This window comes from Acomys minous (genome assembly GCF_964271855.1).
Source record: "Acomys minous genome assembly, chromosome: 11".
In the NCBI taxonomy this organism is placed as follows: Eukaryota; Metazoa; Chordata; class Mammalia; order Rodentia; family Muridae; genus Acomys; species Acomys minous.
The window spans coordinates 91035714-91048641 of NC_140492.1; the positions used below are offsets into that span (position 1 = coordinate 91035714).

The 12928-nt window shown below is 42.9% G+C and overlaps 1 protein-coding gene across 3 annotated transcripts in view; it reads right to left on the reverse strand.

Moving 5' to 3' along the window:
• Positions 1-12928, reverse strand: part of ATG10 (autophagy related 10) — a 252951-nt gene that overhangs the window by 181754 nt on the left and 58269 nt on the right. For all 3 annotated transcript variants that reach the window (XR_014783097.1, XM_084801338.1, XM_084801337.1), the window contains exon 3: positions 5374-5481. Coding sequence is in view for 2 of the 3 variants with exons in the window: in XM_084801338.1 (XP_084657464.1) it covers positions 5374-5481 (108 nt within the window). In the remaining variant the exon portion in view is untranslated. The remainder of the gene's footprint in view (positions 1-5373; positions 5482-12928) is intronic.

Sequence of the window (12928 nt, forward strand, 5' to 3'; positions counted from 1 at the left end):
CACTATGGAATACTACTCAGCTATTAAAAACAATGAATTCCCGAAATTTATGGACAAATGGATTGAGCTAGAAATGATCATGAGTGAGTTAACCCAGAAGTAGAAAGACTCAAATGGTATATACTCACTTATATCTGGACACTAGCCAAGGGGCATGTCCCATGGAAGTCTTCACTTACCAGGAAAGTGGGACAGAGGGGACGACATCCTATTGGGACTTTAGGTGAGAGAATCATGGGAGAATGGGGAAATAAAAGGATCCAGAGGGTCCTAGAAACCTACTATGGCACTTGCCAAGGACAATACGTGCAGTAAACTTTGAACCCCTATCCAGATCTAGCAAATGGACAGAACATTCTCCACCATTGAGTGGAGAGTGTGGTCTGACTTTCACACAAACTCTGGTGCCCCATATTTGACCATGTCCCCTGGATGAGGAGGCCTGGTGGCACTCAGAGGAAGGATAGCAGGCTACCAAGAAGAGACTTGATACCCTATAAGCATATACAGGGGGAGTAGGTCCCCCTCAGTCACAGTCATAGGGGAGGGGAGTAAGGTAAAAATGGGAAGGAGGGAGGAATGGAAGGATACAAGGGATGGGATTACAATTTAGATATAATACGAATAAATTAATAAAATATATTAAAAAAAAAGAAGAGATTTGATACCCTATGAGCATATACAGGGGGAGGAGGTCCCCCTCAGTCACAGTCATAGGGGAGGGGAGTAAGGGGAAAGTGGGAGGGAGGGAGGAATAGGAGGATACAAAGGATGGGATAACCATTTAGATGTAATATGAATAAATTAATAAAATATATAAAAATTAAAAATAAAAAGCCAAAAAAGATAGATAGATAGACAGATAGATAGATAGATAGATAGATAGATAGATAGATAGATAGACAGACAGACAGATAGATTTCAAGAATGGACTTGGGGTGGGTGGGGATGGGAACAGGAGGGATCAGATAGAGGTATAGAGCGAGAGAATACTGGGAGATATGACAAAAATTGGGGCATTTCAGGAGTGAAGAAGAAACCTAGTGCAATGCAAAGTCCATGGAATCTAGAAAGGCGACACTAGGGAAAACTCCTAGTAATGGGACACACAGGGTCCCTAAACTTGCTGTGTAGCTGAAGAGGCCCATGAACTCCTAATTCTTCTGCCCCCTTCTCTGGAGTTACAGGCATACCCTACCACAGCCAGCTGAGAATCTTCCAATTCCTCTTTCAGCTGAAGACTGGCAAAGAAACCAAAGAAACTCCTAGTAATGGGACACACGGGGACATACAAGACGAATCGGCTACCTTGTATAACGAGGCAAGGCTTCAAGTGGAGGGATTGGACATGAACCCAGCCACGAAACCTCTGACCTATAGTTCATCCTGCCTGCAGGACGTGCTGGGACCAGAGTCTAGCATAGAGACTCTTTGTCATCAAAGAGACCAGAGAGACTTCATATAGGATCTTATGGGAGCAGATGCAGAGTCCCACAGCCAAATATTAGGTGGAGCTTGGGCTGTGTAGGAGGGAGAGGAAGGACGGGAGGAGCCAGAGGGATCAAGGACACCACAAGAATGCAACCCACAGAACCAACTCACAGGAACTCAAGTGGGCTCAGAGACCAGGCAGCCGGTACGGGTCTGACCTAGGTCTTCTGCATACATTATGCTTGTATTGCTTGCTGCTCCTGTGCAGTTCCTAACAGTGGGAGTAGGGCTGCCTCTGACTCTTCTGTCTGACTTTGGGACCTTTTCCTGCTGCTGGGTTTGCCTTGTCCAGACTTGCTGTAAGAAGAGTGCTCGGTCTTATTGAAGCCCATTAGGCCCTAATTGGTTGATGTCCCTGGAAGGCCTGCTCTTATCTGAGGGGTGGTGGCAGTGGAAAGGGGTGCTGGGGGAGAGACTGGAGGAAGCAGAGAGAGGGGAAACTGAAGTCTAGATATAATTTATGAGAGAAGAATTAATACAAAGGAAAAACAAAACACTAGCATTGACTGGCAAGCGGCAGGCTTAGCTCCACACTCCACTGCAACTTCTACAAACATACACCCCTGAAATCTCACTGTGTGTTTTTCTTTTCAGACATTTTCTATGTAGCTGGTTATCAGGGGAAAACCATTATTATTCTGTCCAAAGCCTTTCAGAATCCAATCAATTCAAAGTCACTCATCTGATTGGCCAGCTTATGTCAACATATAAAAGTATGCTGATTCTAATTAGATTATAGATATTTATCATGAGACCCTGTATGGATGGGTTTACATTCTATGGAAGCAGTCTGACTTCAAAAACAGTAAATACAAGTTCATGGAGTAAGAAAGAGAAATAAAGGAATCACGCTGTTATAGAATACTCCTGAAGAGAAAGGGCAAAATAGATAAAAACAAAAAACAAAACAAAAAAAACCTATAAATAATCTGCTGTTAAAAAATCTTACTTAATTAGAAGGAAAATAATATCTATAGTATACATAGATATATATGCATAACCTTTTTATTTCTGTATTTTACATTTGTTCATTTGTTTGTTTGCTTGTTTGTTTAAAACAAGGTCTCATGTAGTTCTGGCTGTCCCCAAACTTGCTGTGTAGCTGAAGAGGCCCATGAACTCCTAATTCTTCTGGCCCCTTCTCTGGAGTTACAGGCATACCCTACCACAGTCAGCTGAGAATCTTCCTATTCCTCCTTTAGCTGAAGACTGGCAAAGAAACCAAGAGACCCAGAAACTTACAGGGCTAAAGGTCTCAGTAAACTTTAAAAGCAGTCTCTCTTATTTGGATATCAGAAAAAGGGGCGCACACAAGAAAGTGTCATAGCTTACATAGACGGACGCTGACTCCAAAGAGAACTGCTGGATCAAAGAAACAAATTAAAAACCCCAGGACTTCAAAGTGATATGAAGGGAGAATTATGGCTTTCGCTCTTTGAAGAAATAAAAATAATAATATTTAAAATAATGGTCAAGAGCTAATTCAAAGGACAGTAAATGTGCTTAGGTTCAGTTGCTTAGGCTATAACAATTTTCCACTTTTTGTTTGACATTTAACTCCTGTCACCTAGAGTACCTTCTTAATTGCGCCCATTGTACACATACCTGAATAAGGCAATCCACTACTGTTGCACATTGCAGTTGTTTGTTTGTTTCCTATCGTAAATGGCAGTGTGATACAACACACACTTCCTGATAAAATTCTGCATATATTACTGGCTATTTTGTAAGGACCACTCTGGTGTAAAATTGTTACGTCAAAACCAGCATGTTTACTAAACAGAAGGAAGGGGACAGGAACACAATGAAGCAAGCGCAGCGAAGTGCCGATAGATAACAGAGCACAGTGCAAGGGCAGGGCTGCCCAGTGGAGAGCTCCTCCAGATCCTCCAGCTGCTCCAGCTCCTCCAGCTCCTCCAGCTCTTCCAGCTGCTCCAGCTCCTCCAGATCCTCCAGCTCCTCCAGCCCCTCCAGCTCCTCCAGCTTCCCAAAGTGTTGAAAGGCACCGGGGAATGATGGAGAGGGAAAGTGACGGACAAACTGGTAGGAAGTAAATTCCTCTACTCGGTATAGATTACGCACACCGTTCGTGTAACATTGTCCAGTTACAACATCAGAGGGGCAGTTCTCTCATACTCTCACAGCAGTTTTAGTGCTTTTTAAATCTTTACGTGACTTTAGACAAAATGTAGTGATTTGCCTTTTTAAACCATTTCTGTTCACATTCTAAGCTAACATAAAATGAATTGAAAATGTTTCCTAATTTGTTTGGCCTTGGGTTTGCTGTTGGCTATTGAGCCATGAAGCAGTAATGAAGACTCGAGCTCGCTCTGTGCAGCATGTAGTCCTACTAAGTGCAAAATCTTTAAGAATGGCTTGCGTCCAAACATGATTGGAGCAAGCTACTCCCAGAGCAGCTGCATACAGAGGCAGAAGAGGGTAGCGAAGGCCTGATTACCAAATTGACCTGCTGTAACCAAGTCTGAGAGTGACCTCTTCCTGAACACAAAGAGGAGCATCTCCACTCGGCTCAAATGTCTCGGCGGGGAAAGTGCTTTCCATAAGGCCCTGAGCCCAGACCACAAGCTTGTAAAAGATGAGTGTGGTCCCTGTAACCCTAGCACCAGGGACATGAGAAGAGGAGAGCCTGGATCATTAGGTGAACTCCAGGTGAAGTGAGAGAGACCCTACCTGAGCAAAAGAGAAAAACACCTACATGGACCTAGCATCCATGTATAGTCAGGTACACATGTGTCCTCATGCTTTATAGACACAGGCACATAGAGGCAGGAACATGCACACACAGAAAGAGAAGCATGCACAGAGAGAGAGACGGACAGACAGACAGACAGGAACACACACACACAGACAGGGAGGGATGTGCACACATGCATGTAGAGAACACATACACAAAAAGCATCTCCTCCCTTTTTACTAAGCTGCCCAGAGTTTAAACATCTGTGATTTCGTCCTTTGTGCTGAAGCAACTTGTCCCCATCAAGCATTTCCCTCTGTTACAATCCCAGTGCTTCCTGAAGTGAGAGCGTATAACTACGGTGTAGCCATCACTGGAATGCCATGGAGCTATCGAAGGGATTCAGCATTTACTGAAATGTAAGGATTCCCATGATATTCTTCCTTGGTACCAAACACATGTATAGGAGAAACCTAAAGAAAATAAGTAGTATTATCCAAAATATTACTAGTGGCTCCCTATCTAAAGGTGGATAGGGAATGCTGTTACTTTTCTATAGCTTCCCCATCATTCATTTTTCAGAACGGATATTTACAATTTTTCTTAAGAATAAGAAACATATTAAGGCTATTTGCATTTTGATAAATACTAAAACTGTTCCAGAAAGCCATTAAGAACACAGCACTTTAATAACATTTAATTTTATAAACTCCTCAAGGTAAAATATCCTAAAGAATGAGACCCAGATTCTACAAATTTCCAAATGGCTAGGACAAGAGTCAAAGCAGACTGGGCACCAAGATGGGTCTGTACGGGCTGAGATAGCACCAGATCAAAATCAAGACAACAGAAGGTATATGTGTCTTCAGACCCAAGAACTAGTGTGAAGGGTCAATGAGCTGAAAGGACTCACAGTGGCACCACAGCTCCTGTTTTCACCACTGTAAAGAAAATCACCCCTCAAAATGAAGTTCGCATATCTACCCACAATGGTCCCAGGATCCAAGAGCTATTACATTTTTAAAATATAGGCGGATACAAGGCATGGGATAACAATTGAGATGGAATATGAATAAACTAATAAAATATTTAAAAAAGATACAGGCATACGTAAAACAGACTGGAAGTTGTAGTTTATATACTTCACGGAGACTCAACAGGACACCACAGCACATGAAACTACTCACCTCTGTGGGGAGACATGTGTGTACACTGGCAGATGTTTCCAGATGTGATGCCGCAGTCCCGTTTTTTATTTGAAACTGTGTTTTGCACATGTAGCCATCAGAACATTCCTGTGTCCAACCAAGAAAGAATACAGTTAAAAAAAAAAGCCAATTAATTCAAGAACTCATCACTTGAAGAACTTATGTTTCACTTGAGTTCTGAGCCATGTAAATAGACACTGGGCACATTAAACAAGAGACTATGGATGAAAAAAGACTACCCCGATGTATGCTGTGATGGAGACAAGCCTGCTTCCCTAGCTTTCTTGCTTATTCATGTTCCCCTTCCGAATTAGTCTCGTCTACTCTTTTTTGTCTACAGAACTCCAAGGTCAGACAGCAGAATTTCGGGATGTTGAACACTAAAAGAAAGAGCAGCCTCCCTCACAGAAAGAAGTCCCGTTTCATGAAGAATGGTGTGCAAGGGAAGATTTTGGGGGTTCACAGCAAGCTGGAAGTGAGCAGGGTCTTTTACTGTCTCTTCAATGAAAGAGGTTTCACAGAGATAACTGTACAATACGTGCCCAGGCTCTCTGAGAAACCTGCACTTTGCATGTCCTTACGGTGACTCCCAGTGTTCTGAGCATCATAACCTGAGGACGTTTCGTCTTACACTGCACTGTCTTCTTGAGTCAAAGTCCTTTTCCACAGAGCTGCTCTTCATAGGGCTGAAAACAACCACACATTTTCCACGTGTGTATTACAAGAACGAGTTCTCCACCTCTCACTGGTTTGTTTCTTTTTTTGAAAGTATTTTATGTCTGTGTGTGCATGTCTGGGGATACGTGTCTCTGCAGGTGTACATACGTATACCTGTGTGTGACTGGCCAAGAGGCTAGAAGGCCATGCTGGGTGCCTTGGAGCTGAGCGACTCATGTTTCTGAGCTGTCTGGTGTAGGTTGGGATCCAAGGCCCAGTGCTCATGATTTAGTGGCAAGTGCTCTTAACCACTGAGCCATCTCTCTAGCCCCACTAATTGTTTTCTTTCCTGCTTTCTTGTACTTGTTCTTAAATATAGCCATGTTATAGTGTTCACCTAATGATACTAAGTTCATTTTAAGGCAAAACTTGCTTTATGGAAGAATATAATGTCTCTCTATGCAGATCTGTTTGCATGCCAAGGAAGACACTGCCTCCCAGCACTCATACCTTAACAGAATCTAAATAATAATTAAGGAGGAAGAGGTGGCTTATTCTTTTCATAAAAAGAGGGACATTTGGAGACAGAAACAGAACATGAAGTTCGGAGAAAGCCACACGAAAATGGAGAGTAGAGTGACAGAGCTATAAAACCAGGAATATCAAGGAGTGCTGTTAACCACAAAGCCATAGAGGGGACCAAACAGGCTCTCTCTGTGAGCCGGAAGAGGAAGCACGGCCAGCACCTGGAGGTCTCTAGACCAGGGAGAGCATGCACGGTTCTCTTCTATTCATCTATGGTGGGACACTTTATTGTGGCCCCCCCTAGGGGAAAATACAGTCACCATCATTTTAAACAGAATTAAGAAGCAGGAATATAGCTCAGTGGTAAACTATTTGTCTAGCACACAGGCCCTAGGTGTGATCTCTAGCACCCCAAAATAAATTGAAAGGTTTTTTTAAAAAAATTATAGAAAGATAGATTTGGTGGCACCTTCAACATGTCTCACAGTACGTTGGGCTGCCAGCCTGCCAGCCCTTATTTGGAAGCTTGCTACTTATGATTCAATCCTGAATGGCTGGATCCAATTTATTCTGGTTGGTTAATAACACTGTCATAGGTTATTGAGTATGCTGAATATCATTCCTGACTTGAAAGTAAACTCTTGAATATCTAAAATTATGACTTGTAGTTATTTCATTAATATTAAGCATTAGAATGACTGTCAGAATAATTGTTTTAAATTCCATCTATATGTCATCCAACCTGTACCATCAAAATCACCCTGTTTGGTCAACATAAATTCAGGTAAGCTACCAAAGTGGCACACCTCTTACCACCATTAGCGCCATACACAAAGTCTCGTTTGTGCCCAGCACCGGAAAGAAATTAATATTTGCCCAAGTAGCTGACATATGCAATGACTACATCATCATCACTACTCAAGTTTATCAAACATTCACTCTGCTTTGGGAACAGTAGCCAATTTTCTTTGGACTCCTTGGGGGAAAGGAATGCTTCTTTTGTACTATATCCAAACAGTAGCCGTTGCGCAGCCATAATGTGATTAGCTAGAACCCGAGCGTGATGCCACCACCCATTGAAGAACACCCTTGTAAAGACAGGCCCATGTAAAAGCCTGACGTGCCTCAGCCTGCCTAAGCCAGTAGTTAGTGTTTCACTCAAATCTCCCACTTGCAGTAACGTGTTCTGTTCTAATCAATGTTCGCTCCTACTTATAGTTACCAAGGTTTACAATTTAATTTGAATGGCTATGTCAACTAGTACTAAACATCCGTTGGTTTTATTCCTCCCAGTAAATTATAACAAACTCAGAACCAGTTGTTAGGGGAAGCCAGTGTCCTAAGTGCAGAATCCACACTACCATCCCACATAAAACCCCACCTAGACGGCCTGAATAAAAGGCCAGCTCATCATGAGGTGATGAAAGAACACGGGACCTACACATCTTAGCCACTTGCACCCTCTCTTTTAGAGATAGGAGACTGAAGGGATGAAACATTTTCAAGAAACTTGTTTTTCAACTAATTAAGGGCAGAGCTGAAATTGGAAAGCGGGTCACTGGACTCGCTTTTTTCTTTTTCTTTCTTTTTTTTTTTTTAAGCACACAAAGCAAAATCTGTCAGAGATGCAGATTTTATGAGACACAGGCTAGTGTTTGCACTGGTGAGCTCCAGCATAGACACTTTATGAGACATAGGCTAGTGTTTGCACTGGTGAGCTCCAGCATAGACACTTTATGAGACATAGGCTAGTGTTTGCACTGGTGAGCTCCAGCCAGGTTTGAGTGTCCCGGGGATAAGCAGAGTTGCCATCACATGAGCACTACCCAAGCAGTCTTCAGCTCAGCCTCGGCCCCCTGAGCACGTATTATCAAATCCCAGGTGAGTGCTGTACATATCTGGAGGCACTGGGGCAGCGCCAGTCAAGCCTTCACTCACGGGACTACACATTGATTGCACTGCTATTAATTCTCAGCCCTAGCTGCGCAGGAGACTCTGTCCCAGCCAGCGTTCTAAGTGCTGTTGCTGGGGTCTCATCTTAGTCCAAGTAAGCCAGAGCCTGCACCCCAACAGCTTCTAGTGCCGGGAAGCCCCTGAGCACCTGATGAACTCAGAGCATCAGGGAAGTAATCCATAGCTGTGTAGGAAGAAAGGCCACAAGACCTTGATGAAGACCTTAGCTGAGCTGAACTCAGCTCCACTGCTGCTCACTGTGAGGGGCTCACCAAGCTGAGACAGTAACTCTAGACCCTGCTTCCCACGTACCCAGCCCTGACCTAGTTCTCTGTAGTCACCATCAATCGAATCACATAAAACTGTCCTAAGTACAAGTAGGTTACCAAGATCTTTTGCTACCCATCTGCCGTAAAGCAGTTGCTGTACCTCACTGTCACTGCAGAAGAGAAACTAACAGAAAAGTCCAGATGCAATAACTCAAACACCACAAATCAAAACCCCAAATACTTCTTCCTAGCCAAACTTTGTCACTTATCTAAACAGAATGCGCATCACTAATTTATAATAAAACCTCACAAATGTGCAAGATCAAAACAGAAGTAAATATGTCTTCGAAAAATGATAAAAGGCTGGGGGTGTAGCTCAGCTGTTAGAGGGCTAGTCTAGCATACACAATGCCCTAGGCTCCTCCTCAGCACTGCACATAGTTATAATCACATATAAACACAGGAAGACCAGAAGTCCAGGGTCATGCTCAGTGCAGTGGTTGGTGTGAGATCAGCCTAAGCTACAAGAGACCCTGTGTGTGTGTGTGTGTGTGTGTGTGTGTGTGTGTGTGTGTGTGTGTGTGCGCGCGCACGCGCGCGCGCATACGTGCGTGCATGCATATGTGTGTGTGTGTGTGTGTGTGTGTGTGTGTGTGTATACGGATACAGTCGTATCCGTAGAAGGTGAAAGTCATATGATGCCTCATTATAAAGCTTTGTTTTAATGGCATAAGATCTAAAAATACTTGAATAATCCTAAATGAGAGTCTGGAATATAAATTATTACATATTCAAATAATTAAATTCTACACAACTAAAAGAAAAAAACTTGATGATAGTCTAGGAATGTTGCATTGAACATTACCCAAGATAGAGTCTTAGATTTTCTTCAAGCATTCATTACATGGAGTGTCTACACTATGTGTGCCTGGGATAGCCACATAGGAAGAAAGACTCCTGAAACCCTGGTCTCACTGCTAATCTCTGAAGTGGCAAGAGAGCATAGAAAGACTCATTTCACATTTTTTTTTAAATGTATAAATCTCTATGCCTTTGTACAAATGATGCTTGCTTCAAATAAAGAGCGGGCTGTCTTTTGCACATCTGCTTCTAGGCCATGCATCCCTTCCACATAGCCAAACGCTCAAACTTTTGGAGAGAAAACATCCTGTGGGTTCTGTAGAGTCCCAGAGAGACCGGCAGGTTTTATGCTGTAGAGCTTGACTGCATTTTGGATCTAAGAGTTTCAAGTCCAAGCGAACACGTTTGGCTTTGCTTTCTTACAAGCTGCCATAGGGCTGTGCCACCCACCCAGAGAGCTAGGCTCTGCCTGCTGGAGTCCAGCCACACAAATAATTATGGGGCTTCTCTTGCTGAATTTTAGGAAGCTTTTACAAATTGTCTCTTTAAAAAAAAAAAGTCTTTATTAAAAAAAAAAAAGTTATCTAAAAAGCCCCAGGCCTGCTTTGGAATAAGGCAGGGCACTGGAATTTAATACAACCGGCCGAGATGACTGCTGTAGACAGGGCCTGGCAAGGCCAAGGGAGGAAGATAACTCAAGTTTCTAGGTCACACCTAGTGATGACTAAAGTCTCCAAGGCTAGTGGAGGCCTGGGGGACAAGTCAGACCTGGGCCAAGTCCTTGAAGATGAGACTAAAATCATCAATAGCTCCCTAAGCTGATCTAAGCTGACCTAAGCTATCTCTAAAAGGAACAAGAAGGAAAATTCCCATTGAAAACAAGGCTACTCTGAGGCCAGCCTATTCCAGGGCATCCAGGCCACACAGAGAAGCCTGTCTGGAAAATACAAACAAACAACACAGGAAAGCAAGGCTAGACGGATCAGACACTAAGCTACATCAATATCTTTAATTTCTACAGGCCCAGTTTGAGTGCCCAGGAAGTGACTGCTAGAGATATGCAGAGCCTTTATTTTAAATATGTTAAGTGCTTTATCCCACACGTGTCCCAATACCCACCTAACAGCCCTGCCTCTGTTTCTGATACCTCTGGAAATACTAAATACAAAGGTGAGTTAGTGTAGCGTGACCAGACCCAGTCAAAGTAACTCACTGGGTAACAACTAGCTTCTGGCTCACTTTAATAAAACTCAAGAAGGCAAAAATACCGGGCCTGGGCGTGGTGGCGCACACCATTAATCCCAGCAGGGACAGGAGGATTGTTGGGAGTTCGAGGCCAGCCCGGTCTACAAAGTGAGTCTAGCACAGCCAAAGCTGCACAGAGAAACCCTGTCTCCAAAACAAAATCAAAAACAAAAACAAAAAATTTAAAAATACAAAAGTGGAAAAAATGGGGATATAACACACTTAATTTTTTTGAGGAAGACTGTTTATGTCTGAGAAAGTCAGATATATAACCTGGTCACAGAGTATTCTGAGAAGTATTAATCATGACTTGTTGGTGTATCAGGGCAGAGGGCTGAACACATACCCCCAGGTATTAAGGTCCACCTGAGGAAGCGAGCCCTGCCCTTCTCTGAGAAGGGTGCACCTGTTTGAGGTGGCGCTCTGTTCACCATCTGTATAATAATACAACTCCCGACTGTTGTTTTACCTCTATGAGTTATATTATTTTAGAACCTCTATTCCACTCGTAATCACTAGCTAGAAATTTAACTACATTAGAATATTGTGACCACTGATCCTTAATTAGATGTTCTCTGACTCACCCAGTTTAAGAAACACATTTTTACATTGTTTTATAGAATGTGAAACAATGAAAATTTTCAGGATGTTGAGCTGAAGTAGTTACCTCTGACACACAATCATGGATACTGAACAGAATCTAAATATTATGAAGCTTTATGATATATGCATAATAATACAATCAATGGGAGGGAATAATAGGAAGAAAGGGTTTCAAACTGGTAAAAAAAAAAAAAAAAAAAAAAAAAAAAAAAAGAAAGAAAGAAAAAAGCCCACTATAGGAGGAGTCAATACTTCACTGCTCTGGAACGCTGTTGCTTTAAGAGCAACCACAAGAGCAGCTGTTGTGGGGGCTGCAGAGCAGGCTCAGTGGTGAGGAGTGCTTACTGCTGCTGAAGAGGACCCAGGTTCAGTCCCCAGCACCCACATAGTGGCCCACAACCACCTCTAACATCAGTTCCATGTGATCAGATGCCCACTGGTGACCACTGAGGGCTCTTGCATGATGAACATGGCACACATACATACACTCAGGCACCCACATACATACACATAATGTTTTTTTAATACTAAGGACAGTTGTTGGGGGTTGACGTAAAGTGTCCTGCATGGGCTCGTGTGTTGGAGCATTTGCTCCTCAGCTGATTCTAGAAGCCTGGAGGATCTTTAGGATGCGGAGCTTCGCTGGAGGAAGGGAGTCACTGGGTCCAGCCTGGAGGTGGTACAGCAGCCTCCCTGCCTATGAATGCTCTGCTTTCTGCCTGTTGATGTGATATGCTGAGCTGGCTGGCTCCTCCCCTGCCACTGTGCCTTCCTGACATGAGGGGCCATCCATCTGCTCTCAAGGCGTGAGCTAAGTAAAGAAAGCCTGTCCACTTCACCTGGCTTCTGGGCAGGTGTCTGGTCACAGCAAAGAGGGAAAGAATTAGCACAATCTCATTGGTGGCACTAAGGTGATTACAATCCCTTAGGACAAAGGAATGCTATATAGCAATTACAAAGAGGTCAAAAGCTAGGGTGTAGCTCTGTAGAAAAGCACTTGTCTTCCTGAGGTTTAGTCCTCAGCACCTCATCCTCCCAAAATCCAAAAGCATGAATATGCTATAATTTCATCATGTGGGAGGCTGAGGAAGAAGGACTCTGATTTTGAAGAAAGCCTGTCCTATATATCTGTATCAATACACTACCTTAAAAAAATTCCAAATAGTCAATGGTATACTGTTACAAGGAAGAAATACATTATATAACAATAATACCATTTATTTAAATATATGTGTTGGGCCAGAGGGAGGGAAAAGAAGATATTTTCACCTTAAATTTTATATGTGTATGTATATATATATGTGTGTGTGTGTGTGTGTGTGTGTGTGTGTGTATGTGTGTGTGTGTGTGTGAATTTTTACAATAATTATATATTTTTCCTAGTAATGTTAAATAAAATAAAGACCCAACGCAAGAAAGAA